The 19,558-nt window shown below is 44.1% G+C and overlaps 1 protein-coding gene across 17 annotated transcripts in view; it reads right to left on the bottom strand.

The window, feature by feature from the left end:
• usp9 (ubiquitin specific peptidase 9) overlaps nucleotides 1-19,333 on the bottom strand; it is a 36,694-nt gene extending 17,361 nt beyond the window's left edge. For 7 of the 17 annotated variants that reach the window (XM_060039633.1, XM_060039640.1, XM_060039638.1 and 4 more), the window contains exons 1-20: nucleotides 17,562-18,061; nucleotides 13,229-13,497; nucleotides 10,451-10,596; nucleotides 10,249-10,328; nucleotides 9,795-9,907; nucleotides 8,754-8,972; nucleotides 6,615-6,730; nucleotides 6,224-6,475; nucleotides 5,901-6,036; nucleotides 5,647-5,799; nucleotides 5,076-5,180; nucleotides 4,761-4,967; nucleotides 4,491-4,627; nucleotides 3,884-4,017; nucleotides 3,673-3,763; nucleotides 3,105-3,218; nucleotides 2,766-3,021; nucleotides 1,870-1,965; nucleotides 1,407-1,618; nucleotides 179-461 (exon numbers count right to left, since the gene is read on the bottom strand). In XM_060039633.1, coding sequence (XP_059895616.1) covers nucleotides 179-461; nucleotides 1,407-1,618; nucleotides 1,870-1,965; nucleotides 2,766-3,021; nucleotides 3,105-3,218; nucleotides 3,673-3,763; nucleotides 3,884-4,017; nucleotides 4,491-4,627; nucleotides 4,761-4,967; nucleotides 5,076-5,180; nucleotides 5,647-5,799; nucleotides 5,901-6,036; nucleotides 6,224-6,475; nucleotides 6,615-6,730; nucleotides 8,754-8,972; nucleotides 9,795-9,907; nucleotides 10,249-10,328; nucleotides 10,451-10,596; nucleotides 13,229-13,330 — 2,952 coding nt within the window. In that variant the 5' untranslated portion in view covers nucleotides 13,331-13,497; nucleotides 17,562-18,061. Of the gene's footprint in view, nucleotides 1-178; nucleotides 462-1,406; nucleotides 1,619-1,869; nucleotides 1,966-2,765; nucleotides 3,022-3,104; nucleotides 3,219-3,672; nucleotides 3,764-3,883; nucleotides 4,018-4,490; nucleotides 4,628-4,760; nucleotides 4,968-5,075; nucleotides 5,181-5,646; nucleotides 5,800-5,900; nucleotides 6,037-6,223; nucleotides 6,476-6,614; nucleotides 6,731-8,753; nucleotides 8,973-9,794; nucleotides 9,908-10,248; nucleotides 10,329-10,450; nucleotides 10,597-13,228; nucleotides 13,498-16,889; nucleotides 17,029-17,453; nucleotides 18,063-19,193 lie in introns of those variants that run through there. The other 10 variants (XM_060039642.1, XM_060039645.1, XM_060039643.1 and 7 more) reach the window with 8 other exon arrangements.
• Between the last annotated feature and the right edge of the window lie 225 nt (nucleotides 19,334-19,558).

The following is a 19,558-nucleotide window of genomic DNA, read 5'->3' as shown; positions in this document are numbered from 1 at the left end:
CTGTACACAAGAACGGTGACACACACACAATCAATCAGCCCCACGCACACACATCCATCAAACCATGCGACAGCAATGATGATAACATTCAATTATGGGAACTCTGCAGCAGGTCCAGTACGATTGGTTCAATGTAGAAAAAACAACGATATGAAACCCAAGTGCAGTATAACAGTACCAATTCAGGTTCATGCATTTTGGACGCAGGGGCGGGGCTGACCGTCTTATCCTTCAGGTTGAGCTGTCCAATGAGCTTGCGGTCGTCGGCCGGGTCCACGGCCTCCCCGCCGATGAAGAGCTCTATCTTGGTGTGCGTGGCGTTGGCCTTTATCCGGTTGAGGATGCCCCGCCGCACCGAGCCGATGGTGTCGTTGGTGTGGGACCAGATGTCCAGGTCGTCCACCTGGCGACCCTGGTTCGGGAAACGCACGATCAACGTGATGTGCTTCCCTCGGAAAGCCCTGGGGGAAGAGAGAACCACGGTGTCGGTGCAGGGCTAAAGCTTCCCAACACTGCTGACAGTTTATTTACACCGTTTATTTACAACGACAACACTGCAACCAGATCCAGGCCCTACCGCTGAGTACAGCTTTAACGTGATCAGAACAATTACCTATATTGATATAGCCCTTTTTGAATGTAGACTCTCTTGGACAAAGTGTATAGATTCATACAGCCTTCAAAAACAGAGAGGGTATAAATATACACCGGTAAATAGCACATAATAATTGTTCTGTGCTATTTGCCTGTGTATATTAATACCCTTAAGCATTTAATTAGTACCATACAAAAGAGAAGGCAAAACCGGTATGCGTTAGTCCACAGTAGGCTTTATATAAGAGGTAATTAGTGGAACTAATTTAATTGAACTAAATTGAAAGAAGAAATTGATTTTCCGTTACTCCACATTCAAATCTGAAAAGATACAATCAAGCAAAAAGAAGGAATCATTTTAGCGGTGTGCTTCTTGTTTCAACGTATTGCTATTAATATCTCCATCTGGCAAATGGAAACTATGGGTTCAGTTGAACAAAAATAATGAGTAATAATAATAATACAAATTAATAATCAAAACACAAATCACTAGGGCAAATAAAATTGTCTGACAACGAGAATGGAGCAACTCCTGGAAATTACACAGACGGGGAATAATCTGGACACTCCGCACGCTGCCATGTCGCCGTGGAAACATGTCCATGCTACCAGCCTTCCAGCAGCCAAGCTTGAGGCAGACAGGAGTAGACGATGAGGTCACCACTGCTGTAATTGGGCCTCTGGGCTGCACAACTAAAACATGGCATCAAAGGTCCGGAATGGGTGGGTGTCAATGGGAAATTGAGTCCTCGACCAGAGAGGGCCGCTATCCACTGCTCCACAACTGTCCCGCCCCTCCCCCTCGCTCCTACCTGGACATGGGCAGTATGGTCCGCTCCTCGTGGTAGTCGCTGTCACACTCGTTGATGTACTCCTTGAGCACGGTGAGCACGCGCACCATGCGGATCGCCTCCTGGCGCGCACAGTTGATGCTGTCCTTGTCCCCGTCCAACACACACAGCGTGTCGTAGGACGCCTTCAGCCGGTCGAAGCAGGACTGGATGAAATCCTCGTGGATCTCCACCTGTAGGGGGGAGGGCAGACACACACGATGAGGATTTGCGGACAGACATCGGCGAGATCGACCGCGGTTGGCGTGGAGTATTTTTATAGCGTTGATCTGACTATATTATGATAAGGTGCGTGTATACGAGTGGTCTCGAGTGCGTCTAGGCATGACCCGGTCCTGGACTGAGTTGGGAGCCAACACTGCGAGTGTGACACAAATAGACGGGCTCGGCGTCAACCCTGGGCCGACGATGTCATTTCCGTCACCTGATTGACTTGCAGTTTTGGTCCGAGGTTTGTGTAGATCTCCTTCATTAGGTCTATGGCTCGGCTGGCGATGTCATCACTTCCTTGAATAACCACCTTGGAGGAGGGAGGAAATAGAAGGAGAAATCAATTCGGCCGCCCGGTTCACCCCATCATGTACAGGAGACAGAGCTTGTTATACGCATGCGTGTGTGCGTCTGAGTCAGAGGCACTCGAGTCATGCAGAGCCATGACTTACTCCCAGCCTCATTAAGAGCCACTTAGAAGGGGAAAAGGGAACCAGGCTTAAAGCACCACTCAGGAGCCCAGCTTGTCCACTGACAAACGGCAAAGGAATTGACCAAGATACATTTTTTGAATAATTCATAACCGGTTGCCGCACTTGAATAGATATTTAGGGCTAGTGGGTATTATTTGAAGGACTGGCGTGCAAAAATAAAGTATTTCCAAATTAAGAGAGTCTTGTTATCCATCAGGATAAAGAGATCAGTCTACAGAGTCATGCAGCATCATCATGACTCTGCATGACTGACTGTTTATGTCAGACAGGCGTCTTGTCGTACCCAACACGTCATTCATTTGTTTACACTGGTTTTTCCAAATTCTTAACATTGGGAGGAAATGCTATTCTCGTGTCCCTAGCATTACATCAGACTATGACTAAGCAGCTCAACTGTAGCTCAGTTTACAGGTCGAGCGATCCAATGCAACTGATATCACTCCACAGTCACAGTGAGGCCTCCACAATGCTATTCCACTTGGGGTTGCTAAAGATTCAAACAGAACTAACACCGTATTGCAAGCCCACATTGGACATCATCACAGAACCTTTGGCTCCAAGGACGAATTAGACCATAACGCTTATCCAAACATCCTGTAAACGCTTCATGGCTCACCCTCCAGAGGTAGTCCAGCCCTATCAACTCCAGGTCGTCCATCATGTAGGCCCGGCGCTTGGCCACCAGCTTGCCCTCCCTGCAGTTGACGGCCTTGAAGAACCGCTCAAAGCACTTCATGCCGTTCTCCGTCAGCAGGGAGGGGTCCAGCTGCAGCACGTTGTTCTCAAAGAAGTCTTTGTTGATGTCTGGATCGAGGTCTGGCTCGTCCCCCATCAGCTTTGAATACCTGTTGGCATCGGGGCAGACCGTGAGCCTGTGAGAGGGATGATGTGAGGTGATGATGCTGTTGGGGGTTGGGGGGGGGGGAATTGTGACATGAGTTGAAGGGGACACTACCATTTGAAGCAGGCTTCCCGGTCACAGAGGAACACGGCGTTCTCAGCCAGACATTTCCAGATTTGCTTGGCCTGGGGGGCACACAACCACAGCTGGCCGTCTTTCAACAGAAACCTGGAAGTGGAAGTAATAAAAAGTGAATTCAACATCCTTTAAAGGGGACATATTATACCACCAGGTGTGAGTGTGATTAGCCTTAAAAGCCGTTTCGAAAATTGGCCCCATAAGACATCACTAGTGGGCGTGTCCAACTAGATCTGTGCTGGATAGATCAGTCTACCAGCCTACCCAGTGGACTGAAGTAAACGTTGCTCATCTATCCAGCACAGATCTAGGTAGTCACCCACTAGTGATGTCATATTGGGCTGATTTTCGAAACGGCCTGTAAGGCTAATCACTCACACCTGGTGGTATATGTCCCCTTTAACTTACAAATGCTGTCCTGACTGATAATACTTGCACTTTACCACTATTAATGCATTGCACACACATATTTATTTATATTTCATTAATAGAGAAGGAAGTGATCCAACATCTACTGTAAAGAGAGGGGAGGGTGGGGGGGTACCTCAGGAAGTTGAGCCGCTCCTGTACTTCCTGGACGTGGCTGTAGCGACTCCCAGGCCTCACTGTCTGGGGGTCAAACTCTGCCTGTTCCGCTGCACATGGAAACCAATACCATTAAGACACAGGAAAAAGCTGCCCCTGTTACAAATCAGCCAAGCCATTAACGGTTGACTTGGAAATCGGGTCCAGATGCGGTGGATCAGGAGGCGTACCTTTGGAAAACTGCCTCATGGTCTCCATGTAGGCGGAGAGGTTTTCAGCCACCAGGGTGACCAAGGCATGGTTGTGCTGCAGCTGGTTGATCAGGTCATGGCGGTAGAAAACATGGGGGCTCCTCTGCGTTTGACTGGAGGAAAAAATGAAATATTTTTTAAAAGTACATAAATAACGTCGATCTCGATCAGTATGTTGTGGTAGACCAGTTTGAAGAGCCTAAAGTCAAAAAGGGATTTGTCTAGCGTTCTGGAGAGAATGTGAAGGAAGCTGTATGGAAAGTCTCGACAGACTCCGGAAACTACGGTTCATGAAAATCTGCCATGCCTCAGCCTCGCTGGAAATGTGATTAAAACGTCAGGGATGTCAATGGGTAAGGTTTGAAACAAAGTGGGAGTAATTGTTTTTCTGAACGTTCAATGGTTTTGTGGGCAAAATAATGTCGGATTTCTATCGAGACAAAAATTAATGTTTATAGACATTGTTACCAATCTAACGATCACGTTGTAAACTTGGTGCTCTCGCGTACAAGGTGACTTTGTTTCACACAAGGAAAAGATATTAAAGTCTTCCATGCATTAGGAGAATAAAGACGCATTACTCTACCTAAGGTTCTGTGGGGCTTCTCCGAACAGGCTACATATCTCTCTGATCTGCTTCAGGGCCGGTATCACCCATTTCTCGTTGGTGCGCAGCTCCTCTATGAAGCGGTCGATCCATTGGATCTTCTGCGTATCCCTGTCCTGCAGGCAACCATGAACATGACATCGTCAGCATCCACCCTTCATTGAGGTTAAGAAGGAGCAGCCATCCTGCAGCCGTCCCACTTCAACAAACAGACCCCAGGAGTCAACCTGTGGCCACTCGGTCACCAACCTGTGAGCAGCTATAGTCCAGTATCTTAATGTGTGCGCTAAGGGCCTGGTCCATGATGTCCACGGGCACGTCGTCGCTGTGGGCCAGGTTCCACAGCAGGTTGAGAACCTTGTGGGCCATCACCCCGTCCTTATCGTCCTCCGCCAGACGCCGGATCAGCTCAAGGAGCTTCTCCCGCTGCTTCTTGCTTGCGTTGGTCCAGCTTGCCTGCGGACCGGAGAATAAGAGAATTTCAGCCCAGAGGTCGAGGGGCAGGGGGTGCAAGGTGGGCCTTGGACGACTGCACTGAGAAGAGGAAAAAGGCTTCGGGCTCACCTTAAAACAGTCAAAGAGGTGGTCGAGCTGCTCGGGGGAGAAATCCCATGCCAGCTTGGCGAGAAGATCGTGGACGTTTTTCACTATGGCCTCGTGCTTGCCAGCCTGGGAGAGAGAGAGATGACAATACCAGAAGTTCTGAATATGGTGGCTTTAACGCTAGGTGAGGCTATTTGGAGAAACCTGTGGGTGAGATATAGATTTGTATAGCCTAATGGAAGACTCCGGTCATGCACAATGGATGCAGGGGCAGAGTGTGTGCAAGAAGCCAGGTAGGTAGGTAAACAGACAGCTACATTATGCAATCATTTTATTGGGCCCGAATAAATGGTTTATTACAGGCCTGCAACAGGTCCCAGATACCAGATTTTTTTCAGGGTGCAAGGAGAATTTCAACAAATGTGACAGAAAAAGCTTCTAAAATAAATTGCTGTCCTATTTTTAAGTCGATTACTAGAAATCAAAAGATGAATACAGTATATATATATATATATATATATATATATATATATATATATATATATATATATATATATATATATACACATTGGGTTGTAAGTTTCAGAATTACCTGTGCAGCCCAGATATTGTCTAGATCCTGCATGGTAAGTGCTTTCTCCTTGATGACGAAGCGCAGGATTTTCTCCAGTTTCTCAACATATTGTGGCTGGTGCAGGCTGTCCCTGAGCACAATCGACAGGATATGGTTTTGCTGGATCCACTCCTGCAATTAGACCACAGGGGGAGGAAAGAGTCGCGTTACCAATGAGAAACGGAGGAGATAACCGTGGCTCAGGAAAAAGGTCATCCCGACGATGGACTCACAGCCATGCGCTCCGCAGTCAACCACTCCTCTTCCTCTGGGTTATGCCGGTGGGTGTAGTAGGAGACACTGGAGATCACCTTGTTCACCTCATTTAGTGCATTCATTTTCCCGTTAAAAGAGGAAATTTGCAATAACCTAGCGGTGGCAAAGACAGAACAGGATATAGTTTAGCAAACGTGTCTAGTGGATGCCATGACTTTCATCCGGTGCAAACTTAAAAACTAGCTTAGCAATTTACAAGAAAATATGTAGAAAAATGAGAGCAAAAACCTCTATTAAGTGTAGAGACGTGTGACTGCACACGTGTGTGCTTGTTACTCACCTAAGAATCATTTTTAACCTAAAAATCTCTAAATTCTTCACGGTCTCCTCCTGCCCTGGGACACGAGATGCCAGGTTCTTCAGGGACTTGATTATCATGGACAGTGCATCGTTTTTGGCTTCATTCTTGGCCTCTTTTTTTAGCTCTTCGTCGGTCAGGTTCTCCAGAAACTGGGGGACCATCTCAATGACTGGGAGGAAGTACTTCTTCACTGTGTGCAATGTGAGGAACTCGTAACACTGGCCAAAAGGCCTGGAAGGGTGGAGAACGTAAAGAAAACAAAAAGCGTTAAGATGGAAATAGCAAAGACAAAGCACATCGGCCCCCTAGGGTGAAAGTGTTCGCTGGTGCATTAAAAGGTTGTCCAGCTTTACGCCTATAATGGGCTCACTTGATAAGTGCAGCGATGATCTGGACGTTCAGTGCTTGGCCACTCATGAAGCGATCGTGCAGCATTTGGAACCCGTTTAACGTGCCAAATTTGTTTATTAGGTCCACCAACCAGCCCTGAGGAGGACATAGAAAAGGATAAACACAACATGCTTAAAAAGGCAAAACAGGACAGATCAAATTGTAGTTTGCCAAACCATTTGAGCCGAACGCAAGTTTGAGCTTTAATTATGCTTTCAACTTTATTTATTATTCTACAGTCCAGATAGAGTATTTCCTGTTATAAGGCAGTCAATTTCACAATAGATTAAAGCATAAATATTTCAGTTACATAGGTCCAGGTTGGTATTAACAGCTTGCACTTGATTATTTAAAAAAACATTCTAAACCAGAAGGGAAATGCAGGAACAGAACTTAAACCAGAATGGAAATGCAGATATAGATCCCATGATCTCTGGGGTTCTTGGCAATATCATATGATTTGGGTGAATTTTCTGCAACTTCTTAGAACATTGGCTTTTGATGGTTTGCACTTAAAAATCTTACTGCCTGTCTAAACCCCTTCCAGGACTGATGAACAGAAAACATTGTTCCTCCTACATGATTGCCTAAGCATGCAAGTAAATAAATCAAATGGTGATTAGCAGAATCTGACTCAGATCAATTTCCAGGAGTCTAGTTGTATTCCTGGAAGCTTGCCTGTATTTGTTGGACAAACAATTGTAAAATCTGCTTGTATTCGAGGTCTTAATGTGGTCCGGATAATGCATTAGTTGATACCAGTTTATCTATCTATCTTAATATCTATCCATCTAGAGATTTTATTAGTGAAGTACTTATCTCTGTATAAAAGAGCTCTGGCTCTCCTAATTAGCTCAGGAGGGTGTACATGCATGAGATCCAGCAACATTAAAAGAGCTCAGACTGCATGCTGAACGGTCCCAAACCTACGTGCGTATGTAGGTTTACAATAGGCGAAATCCCCATCGATTTCACCTATTGTACAGTAAAATCAACCTATTGTAGAGTAGTATAAACCTATTCTCACGGAATGAGCATCATTTAAAAAGTTATTATAATGTGGTGATGTAGGGCCAAGAGAAAATCTAGATTTGGTTAAAATACACAAATAAGAAGGAATAATAGTGAACATAATATTAGTCATGCAGCAGAGAAGAGCTAGGCCCTGTGTGCCATTAGAGGCAGACAGGCAGCACTGCAGCACAGTGACCTCCAGGCCCACGCTTTATACCGCAGACTTGGTTCCCTTGCAACATTTCCTTCACACTTACTCATTTAGCATTCTGACACAAGCCCAAAGTGTTTGTTTTGTCAACTTCGAATAGAGCTTTATGTTTTCCCACCATAAATCCAGAGCACAAAGCCGTTCTCTTTGTATTTCTGGGGGCAAGGCCAATCCAACGGCCAACTCAGAATGGATGCAGCCGAGAATAAGTCACGCCAGTGCACTTTAAAGAAAGACTTTGACCCCTTTTATCAAAACTGTTGTGATTGCAAAAATAATATAAAGTTGTGACATGCAGCATTTTCAGAAGCATATAATCATTTTACTTCTGCATTATTTAATTCTGTGCGCGATTAAATAAGACCTCAGCTAGGAAGACTAGTCTAGTCTAAAGGACTAGTCTAAAGGAATTGTTACTTCGGTCATATTTGAAGAGAAAAAGGACAATACATGGATGTGTTCCGATTCTTCAGGATTCGATTTGCGACCGGTCAAGGCATTCAAATTCCCTTTACACATAACATTATTCTAACATTGACTTTAAAAGATGAACAGTCCTTCGCTTTTTTAAGGAAATGTAAATATAACCATAATTAAATAGGACTAAAGCAGATACAAGTCAATATAAATTCATGTAAATGCATATAAAACCCATACACTTAAAAACGGATCGTTAAAATCAAATGTAATCAAACACATTGAACACCATTATTTCAGCTTTCACTTCAGCGGAACTGAAGTAAAGGTGAGCAAGGGTCTACTCTGAGGAGCGTGGCTCACCATGGGTGACTCCAGGTCTGGTGTGTTAAGGGGGCTTACCTCGGGTGGGAGAGGGTTAAAGAGGTGGCTTACCTCGGGTGAATGGGGGTCTGAGGGGTCTCGCGGGTGGCTTACCTTGGGGGAGCGAGGGTCTGGAGGGCGGGCGAATAGCTCATCGTCGGCCAGCTGGGCCCCGGCGGGAACGGTCTCTGAGGGCCGCGTGCCGTTGTAGATGTGGAACTTGCAGTGGGGGTTGGTGGCCATGGCCAGCAGCTCAAGTAGAGGGAACCAGTCCTGAGAGAGCTTGGCCACACACAGCTCCACCAGCCGGTGTGTGTTGTTGATGATACACCTCTGTGAAGAGGAGGCGGAACGGTTCAATATCGCACTAAACAGCCTCTACAAAAGTCACCCCATGGGGCATTAAGCCACTACGTGAATGCATACAGCCATTTATTCATCATTGCACTAGCAATGCCCTAGGGTTTTCGGCAGCTGTGATAATAAACGATGAGACACGCGTCTTGTGTCTATATGCGCAGTGTATGTTTTTAGTGCGCGTCTCGGTTTGACTGAAAAGGTAGATCTCATTCATCTATCTCCTCGAGTCAACAGCCAACCTTCATTTGTGACATAAAAACAGCATTGATCGCCCCGGGATATGCAGTCTGATTTCATCCCTTTAGATATGCTCACCGAAAACCTGAGTTGTAAGATAAATGCTTGGCCCCCATAATGTTTACATACATCAGTAGAGGTACAAATGGAAGCGTAGGAGGTGTGTCTTTTTCCGACCTTAATGGACGAGGGTACGGAATGGTGGTGTTTTCTGTAAATACTGGTGAAGGAAACATGATGCACAAAAAGCCTATGCGTTTTCACTTCACAGGAAAGGATTTTTCTTCAAGGGAATGCATCATCCCTTACAGCCCACATAATCAGAATTACGTGGGTGGTTTTTCTGGTTCTTGGTGCCATGCTCAAACACAAGGTCCTTAAAGGGGCAATTCAAAGACATTTAAAAAAATGTCAGTTCAGTTTAACTATCTATCGCCGAATGAGGTAACAATGCTAATTGAGCCTAAGTACTACTAACAAATGCCCTTGCATTTGCAGTTTCGCAATTTCCGAGATGACCAATTTAAAGCAGCTCCCATTGATTTTAAGTTGACTTACGTGAATCTCAAACTTCCATCCACTGACTGCCTCATCTGTCAAGATCTTAGTGAAGGAGATGGTGAGACCATCTCGGAAAAACCTCTGGCACGCTTCACACTTGACATCCAGTCCTGCAAAGAAGTGGAAAAATAAAACAAAAGATCGTAATCGTTCTCAGAGGTTTGAGGGAAACACATTAGGCAGAGATTTATATGATGAATAAACCGATACTGTCATAATTATGGCATTTTATCAACACTACATCCTTGATATATTTATGGTTTACGGACAAAATGGGGGGCTGGGGTTGGGTCAGGGTTCCAAACCCAGGCTTAGAACCCCGATGGTGGAAATCTTGAAGACCACTTTTAAAGTTTCTAACCCCAACACATTGAACAACGTGCACACCACGTGATTTAAACCCTTCAATGTTTATCTGCCAGGAAACAGTCTCCTCTTCTTCCCCACATACCTTTTTTACTAAGATCTATAGCAGCTTCTAGGAGGACTTCCAACTCTCCCTTTGGCAAAACTGGAACCACCCATCGAGGCCTGCGGGGGGAAAACAGCCACCATGTTGGGCCAGAGAGTGCCAAGACAGCTTCATGCAAAAGACAGTTGCTGGGGTCGTCAACCTTTCCAGCGGTCTGATGGAATGATGCTGCGTTGCTCACCTGTTGATCATATCATCCAGCTTGGCAAGGTCAGTGTGAGGGAAGGCTGGCTCCTCCTCTTCCAGCTGAGGAGGGCCGTCCCCCTGACCGGGCTCATCTGGTGGGCTCACTGGAGAGTTCTCATTGGACGAGTTGGGGGATGAGGCCTGTAACAATCACAAAGTTCAAAAAAGTCAGTACACGCAACACAACGCACCGTTTCCAGAAACCAAACTAGATTTCAGAAAATTCTTCCAAGTACGCAGTAACATTTATTCGAATATCAAAAAATAAATCAAAATTCGAACGAATATTAGGCAGCCCTTAATATTCGAACCTGTTATGGGCAGGCCAAGAGGGAGAGACGTCGGAGAACCCGACGCAGTCTATTCATAATATTGTAATGACCACGGAAGAGGCAGTGAATGAAGTATTGATTAGACAGCGATTTATTAGAAACCTAATAAACCGTTGGAACACGCAAGACCGGTAACCATAGCAACGCGGTAAACAAACCTTGCAAAGCCCAATCCAGGTCTTACTGAAGGCATTTAATGGTCAAAATATGATTAATAAATATTCAAAATATATTCGAATATTAATATTAATAAACAAACAAACTTCGAATATGATTTTTGGGCAAAAGTCAAAGCCCTATTTAGTAGTAGTAGTGTTTAACTGCGTCCAAGAAAAACATGACAATTAAAGAAAGAAATATGATGGGAGATTGTGTTCCTAGCTTTGGCTGCTGAATTACTTTTGTTTTCACTGTTCAATCCCTCGGGTGGTCCTTTAAGCGAGTATAAATGCGGTGCTTTTTAAAATGCAGACTTACTTATCAATAGTTCCCCTAATGGAACGAAGAAAAGAAAGTGTGGGGGGGTATGAGGAAGCAGGGGGAAGAAAGAGACAAACGCGTGTCTGTGTGCGTGTGCGTCTCCGACGGAGGGGCAGCGAGTCTTCCCTTGAGCCCGCTCCCCTGACTTAATGACTGCATTTGAGCAACGATGGCAACGTTAGCAGCTGTATGAGGGAGCAAGAGGGAGAGCGCTGCACAACTTGTCAAATGTGGGGGTGTGTACAGAAGGCTCCTTCTGCTTGGCTGACCTACATAGGCAGCTTGCCTCTCACGTCTCGACACTGCTCATCTCCAACCAACAGAGACACGCACACACGCACACACGCACACCGAAACGCACACCCTCACGCACCATAACACACTTGCAGCACACCAACATACACATACCACATACACACACCAAAACAGAAACACACACCAAAACACTTGGGCACACACACTATCGCTCAGGAGGATCTGTTCATTGATGCTTTGGATTTAGTCTGCCTTTCCCTCTGGTTGGGCATCATTGTGTGTGTGCTTATGTGTGAGCGTTAACTGAAGAGGGGCAGAAAAGAAGTATGCTGCAGTGTCTGCGCTCTAGCAAAGGGAGACTTAAAGGGACACACGGCTTTCCACTCTTCTGGTCGCAGGTCAATTCCATTCCAATACGTCAGTGGCTGCAATGGTGCCAATAGCATTGTTCTGTGGTCATTTATGCAGCACCATTGTAATTCAAACGCACGTAAAACAGGAAGATAAGAGCGAGATGAAGAGTCATAGGCAGAGGAGGTTTAAAAACAAGTGTGTGACACTGGGTATGAAGGAGGAAAGGGGGTCTGGAGTGCAGAGTGGGAGTAATGAGGAACAAGAAGGTGAGAATGCAAAAAATAAGGCGTGTGTCAGGTGCTAAGTGTTGGGTATTGCCGGCCAATAGCCATCACGGACCCATGTTTGCCACGGTTTTCCCCTCCGATTTCCGATTTGGACTGCGTATTAGCAGAGGTGGTGGGGATATAGGGAACATGGGCCTTTACATTGCAAAGGCAATTTGCTCAATGCACACCAGTAACCTCAAATGATCGAATAAACGCGATTGCAAAAGAGGTCCATCGGATGCAATGTAAAAGGAGGGGGAAAGTAGGAGATGGATGAAGCAGCTTTCAGGAGAATACACAAGAGATTTTATTAGTGAAGTACTTATCTCTGTACAAAAGAGCTCTGGCTCCCCTAATTAGCTGAAAAACGTTCATGGAACGCTGCAGGAGGATGTACATGCATGAGATCCAGCAACATTAAAAGAGCTCAGACTGCGTGCTGAACGGTCCCAAACCTACATGTAGGTTTAGGTTTACAATGGGTGAAATCCCCATCGATTTCACCTATTGTAGAGTAAAATCAACCTATTGTAGAGTAGCATAAACCTATTCTCACGGAATGAGCATAATTTAAAAAGTTATTATAATGTGGTGATGATGTAGGGCCAAGATGTATAATGATTGGCTTTGCATTTCAAGGTCAGCGGTGACGTGGGTCAAATTTGAATTTAGTTTTACTTTCCCAGTGAGATAATCTCTTACTTGCCATCACACTGGAGGCTAATATATCACCAACTTCTCGAGGAAGGATGGTACACACACATAATGGTTCACTCTCTGCAACACTCCCGTCATTGCAATGTAAATGTTGCTCAAGTTTGTGCATTCTGCTCAAGAATATATTAGAAAAGTTAAATTGATGCAGCGACAGCCACTGCTGAAATACACAACCATTATTTGAGCAAACCATCAACTTTTGTCGAGAAAAGTAAAATAAAGTTGTTGAATAAAGCCAACTGTTCCCGACGTATGTCAATGCATCATTACCGCCACACACTGACGATGATGCATTGAAATGAAATGATGACACCCAACCGCCACCCCCCCCCACCCCCACCCGAGTACTGGTGCAGCGAAGCAGACCTGGTTCTGTGGTAGCGGAGGCTGACTCTGAGCGTCGGGCGCCTGGCCCTGGCCCTGACTGTCGTTGCCCCCCACCGGGGAGCCACGCGTGGTGGCCGTCATGCTCGCCACGGGGCAGATCTTGGCAATCTTGGCCTCTTACGGAGCGCTGGCCACGAGGGGAATCACAGCCGCCTCAGCTGTAGAGCAGAGGTATACGAGTCCGAACACGCAAGAGAGGGACACAAGCACCTGGAGGTCTGGATGGGCCGCTGAGACCATTGCATAACCTAGGGGGAAGAAGAGAGGGCAAAGGTCAGCAGGAGCAGCTTGCATGATCACACATTATAAATTGGTAAAAAAAAAGACTGTTGTAAGCATTATCCATAAAAGCAGGTGGGATTCTTGACCCCTTTCTCGATTCTTGACCAGGTCCTAGCTTTATTTCTCGTTATACGCATCATTCCCTTCGAGCAGGTCTAAGAGCGAGTTATATTAGTAAAATTGAGACAACACGTGCTGTAAAAAAATAAGAAGATAAACCTGCTCTACCAACTCTGAAGATAAACCTGCTCTACCAACTCTGGATAGCTGAATCTGGGATGATTCCCTCAAATCAGCTGAGTACTTAGCAGTCTAGTTCAATTCCAGAATGATGATTGGTGAAACATGATGGAACCTGCTAATTCAGCACTAAAACCGGTCTGTCTTATCAACACTACATCATCCTAGACATATAAACAAGTATTATATTTACTAGCCCAAAATCAGTCCAGAGTTCATCATAGGCAGGTCATAACAAAAAAGATTAATATGCATGTTTTTTTTAAAGAATGTTAATTTAAAAGAAAAAACGAATATTATAATTTGTCATATTATTGTCAACTTTTGAAGTACCATAATATGTAAAATGTGATGTATGCACAAAGGTGCCATCAGCAACTTCTGGGACAAGAATCAGAACATGTATTTAATAACAAATTGCGAACAAATAGGAGCATGGCTGAACTGTCATTCATCAAGTAAATTTGGGGGGCCTTGCTGCCACACCAAATGAGTTTGCACTTTAATGGCTTCTTTATCGGATCCCACATGGTACAGAATGATAAAAACTTGGACACACTGACTGTACAAGCCTTGCAGATATAGCAACTGCCTGTGTTTCGCTTTTGATTTACTTTCCAACCTGTATGTTTTTTATTCAATCCGTGGTCAGAGGCAGTGTTATGGTGATTGGATTGCTTATTTGCTTCCTGCATCTATATTTATGATTGAAAATTCAGAACTTTTGTGATGTAACTAGCTACAAGTCATCTTAGCATTAAAAAAAAAAAAAGAGCTTTAGGCAAGTTCCAAGATTCAAGCAAGGAGTGCAAAAAAAAGTGAAGAGAGCAAGATTTTGAAACTAAACAAACAAATAAGCACCGCTCCCTCTTTGCTCTCACTCGCCCTACATTGCTCCACCATTCAGATGTGTTACATTCACACACCTGTGATTGACAGGCCAGAGGGATCCTCAAAACTAAACATGGGAAGAGATGCCCCGATTGGTCCGAAATGAGCCAGTAGCATACTAAAATCCAAATTGGCACATACAGAAAGGACACCCCAAAAAACATTATTATAACAAAGCCAGTCAGTCACCAAAAGCTAACGGATATAAATGGCCTTTCTCTCACAATACACTAAAATAATAGATCTTAAAGCTTACACACGCAACTATTTATGTGCTACAAGTGTTATACAAAGACTAAAATATATAAATTCTTCCTGGGACATATAAAAAGACAGGTATTATATAGGTATTATATAGTCATTGAGATAAACCCATTGAGTGACACGATTTTCGGTTCAAAGCAAATGAAGAAAAGACATTAAGGCCATAGTGAATTTTAACCGAAGGATGCACAGATACCTATAAGGCCATGACTGTGATTTTGAAGCTCATTGGAGCCAATTTATTAGCAGAGCCACAACCCTTTCTTATTGCCTTCAGATAAAGCTGCCGTTTAAAAAATATCAGAAGTACTTCATTGTCTTCCATTTTCTCCAATGAAAACAACTGCAGGTTGTCCACATAGAGGAACAATATGTAGTACTGTAGATTATGATACCAATGCAATGACTACCAATGACAACTGCATGCCCAATGTGGTATTTCAGTCCCCACAATTAACAATGACATTGAATGCTGCCTTCTGTTGAGCTGTGCCTTGTTTACATTCTAGTTTCCTGCCCGAGTTAAACAGAATCTTGTCACAATATAAATTGTGTGTTTGGGAGTCTCAATCAATACAACCTAATTCCAATTATGGGGTGATCTACGCTATGCCTAGTGCTGGTTAACAAAAACAGCAATATACAAAACGTGCTTAAGGGTACAAACTATCCCATAACTGTTCTTACAAGTGCATTATCAATTTCCTATGAGTGTTTTATTTGTTTGATCATATGCCTTTAGGGAATGCCATTCCATCTAGATGCATGAAATATAGCCAAGTTGATTATAACAGTGTTTTGTAAAGCTATGATTCTGTTTCTAATGAAAGTCAAACGGCCAGGTGCTACACCTGAACTTGCATCAGGACCATTAAAGACAAACCCCATTCAAGGAAAGACATCATCATATCTGTGAAATCTCCAGAACCCAATATGTGCTACATTGTAAACATTTAAGAAAAGGTAGCCTCTGAAAACACATTGTCACAGAAGTGTTGGAAATCTAAGAATGGTCACATTTCACAAAACACTGCCAACAATGTTTCTATGCATAATAACACAGATACAACACAGATTGTAGCACCAATCGCATAATCCTCGAATATGTATACGTTTCAATTGTTTATACTTTAACGGTAGTGAAACTGCTGTTTCCTGTGTCACAGGTGGCCAGCCGTAACGGGCTGACGCGTTAAAAGGCGTCTTGTTATTTAAAACACAAAAGGTGCATGACATCACATTTGTATAGAAACGTTATATGCAGCCACTAGTGAGACAGGTGCTGCTGCTGCAACATAGGGGTGCAACCGCGGCCTTTGGAAAATAACCGGCTTTTAGATCATAAAAAATACGTTTTACAATATAAAGATATTCCGACGCGCTAGCTTGTGAACTACGCATTAGATCCAACAAACGTCTATACAATACATACGTCCTGAATATGCATCGCATCCAGTGAAAACCAACTAAAAACGTTGTAACAATCGTTCCCAAGCCAGTGTGGTTAAATAGCAGCTGTAGCTTGAGTTAGTGAACGCCTGACACTAGCTGCGGTAGCTAACGTTAGCATGCAAGGCGATCCGCCCAAGCAACACAGCAGAGAAGGCCTTGTCGCCCAGAGCCCCTTCATTACCACACGGGCCTTTCCCTTGGCATGGCCCTTGAAATTAGGAATTAAAAAAAATATATGCGTCCTATACAACATCATTTTGCACAAATACGGCTGTAGTCTGCGCTATAAGCATACATAGTTAACCTAACCTATAGCCGATGACTTGGTAAACTGTGGTGTTGTAATACTATGAACAACCAGAACTGTCGCGCTAACATTAGCAGGCTCCTACCTGGGTGGGAGACGCAGCTAACGTTAGCCCGCTATCCAATCACTTGAACCATCACGTCCGTATTTTAAATGGACAGTCTGGCTGTCGTGACCGCCAGACACATGCTTGGCGAAACTTACTTTCCAATAAAACAGCCAGTTAAGTTGACCGGACGGCAGTAACAATGTAACCAGGGGTAGATCACGTCCAAGCGCGACTGTGGGTGACAGTGGTCCCGTCTAATTCCTGACACCCACTGGGAGAGCGCTGCGAATTGTACTGTTGTTATAAAACAAACGAAACAGAATCCGAATCAGCTCAAAAAAGGCAAGATTCAATAATACGATGGTGAACGGGCTGTTACATCCACGCATTGCACTTTGACCACCACGACAGGAAGATTGCGATACATATCTGATTTTCGACAACTTGTAAACACGAAACGCTGGACGTTATTTTGACTCTTCCCTCTGTAGACAGTGTCCGGAACCATTAGCAGCCCGCTAGCACACAGGCTAGCAGTCAGCAGGGAAGCTATGCTAGCTATCTACTCTATCTCTCTCATGTTAACGTTCCCACCGCAACATAAAAAAATGACAGATATCCAAAACTCAAGCCTCCGGTAACAACTCACACCCTATAACACACAGAAGCACGACAAGCAACGCACTCCATTTATCCCGGCAGTGATATTGTGATATTACCTGGCCTCTGTTACCAGCTGATGCTAATATTAGAGCAGTGATAGAGCTAGCGGGTAGCCCGCTAACCATCCTCAGCCAGGCTAGCGAGCTAGTTAGCTAACAACTCACCAGGAATTTGATAGGACTTCCCCTCTACTCACAAGCTGCGTTCAGCCTTGGACGATTGGTGTCGTCGTATGTTACATAAACGTGGCCTATATCAGCGTCGGTCTCGTAGGCTAAAAACAGGTTAGCAGTAAGATCTAATTACTACGCTTTTCTCCGCTTTTGAGTGTTTTTCCTGCGTCACCGGCGCGGTTGCAGCCCCCCCAACTCTATCTATTCCGATCCCTGGGGCTTGTCACTTCAGTCCCAGCAGTCAGTCACAACTTGAATCACTTCAACATGGCGGAAGCGCAGTTTGACACAAATGTTGTCTGGTAAAACAATCCAGACGACTATCCGATCTTCAACGGCCGACGCTGTCAGTGAGCCAATTTGCCCTACGACCGAGCTTGCATCGGCAAACGAAACACCATCCGAACGGAATGGACAAAAAATTCTGAATTACGATGCCTGACTCCGAATCCAGCAAGGATTCTCGGTTCCGTGGTTTGGTACATGCCAAAACGGAAAACGCAAGTAAAGGGTTGAGCTCATAGGTTGAGCTCAGGATTTCTATGGTTGAGCTATGGAACTTGGCTTTGCCGCCCCCCATTGCACTGGCTTCTTATTGCACTTCATCTATTAAGGAGAAGTAGGTTGTCTGACAAGTGAATAACAATAAATAGGTCAGTTTAAAAAATGACCAGGCCACCCACCCAAATTCAAAAACAACAATCTCAGAGGTATGCAATTCAGCAGTAAGGCATACTTGCTTACGGTGTCCACATTATTTACTTTTATCCCTGAAACCATACACTCATTTTTTAAGGCCCACCTGGCAATATATATATCCTGGTACAACAGCTAGATGGTTCTGTATTTATACATATCACAGAAGCTGGATACTATAGGTATAATACGTTTCAACTAAAAAATCATACAACCTGCTTGTTTATTGTGTGTTGGTGTTTGTGTGTGTGTTACCTCATGGAATTTACAACTTTGATTTGACATGAATTGGCCAGTAGTAACAAGAACAGGATAGTTAACCAGTAAAAAGTTTGGATGCAGGAAAATTCTTTACAGTAATATATTTTTACTGACTTTATTTTTCTTTTTTTATTGTAGATTATAACAAATCTTTGTAGCACTCAAGAACTTACATAAGGAAAAGGTCCCTGTTTCTTCAATGATCTATAAAAAAAAACATAACATGGGGACAGTTCTAAACTTGATGCAATGTTTATCTTGGCTTACATTTTTTAAGAATAATGCATGCAGCATATGACGTGTCCTATTAGGTGAGCAATTGTAATACAATGTGTTATGACAATTATAGCCAGAATAAAAACCTGGTGACTGACTGACCCTCTCCTTCTCTTATCCCTGGTCGCTCAATATATTTGTTTTTTTCTTTTAGGCGAGCAACAATGTCTGCTTTAATTAGTAAGATGCAAGTGCTACGATGTTATGGGCAATGAATTAAAACGAAAATGAAATGGGTAAACGGCAGCTGTTCATTTGAAGCCAATCAGTCTCCGACGGCTACCTTTGTTACATTCGACTCCCATTCTAATACGGGAAAAGGAAGTATAAACAATACAATAATCCGGTTTATAGGATTAACTGGCACGCTGTCCTCTAAAATCCACTCACAGTTGTTTATAGAAGAGATGATTCTTGAAACGGTTTTCAGCACATCTCTCCTTGAAGGGTCCAGGAAGACATCTAACGCCTATTCCTCATTGACTCCGATTCCGCATTTTCTCGTCAGCCCGACTTGTGATCATTCCAGACAGCAAAGATGGCGGGTGGACAGCGTTGAACCTTTCCGTAATGAGTTCCAAAATTGGATCAAATAAGCGAGTTTTTAGTCCTATCTAGACACTGAGCCGATTAAAAAAACTTGTTTTGAGCAACAGAGGTTATATAGTACGTCAAAAACGGTCTTTGTTGGAAATTATCGAGACCCAGTAGTTTCTTTGAAAGTGTGCATCGCTCTAGCTAGTATTGTCATTGTA

The sequence above is a fragment of the Gadus macrocephalus genome, chromosome 20 (genome assembly GCF_031168955.1).
Source record: "Gadus macrocephalus chromosome 20, ASM3116895v1".
Taxonomy (NCBI): Eukaryota; Metazoa; Chordata; class Actinopteri; order Gadiformes; family Gadidae; genus Gadus; species Gadus macrocephalus.
This window is presented reverse-complemented; position numbering and strand designations above follow the sequence as displayed.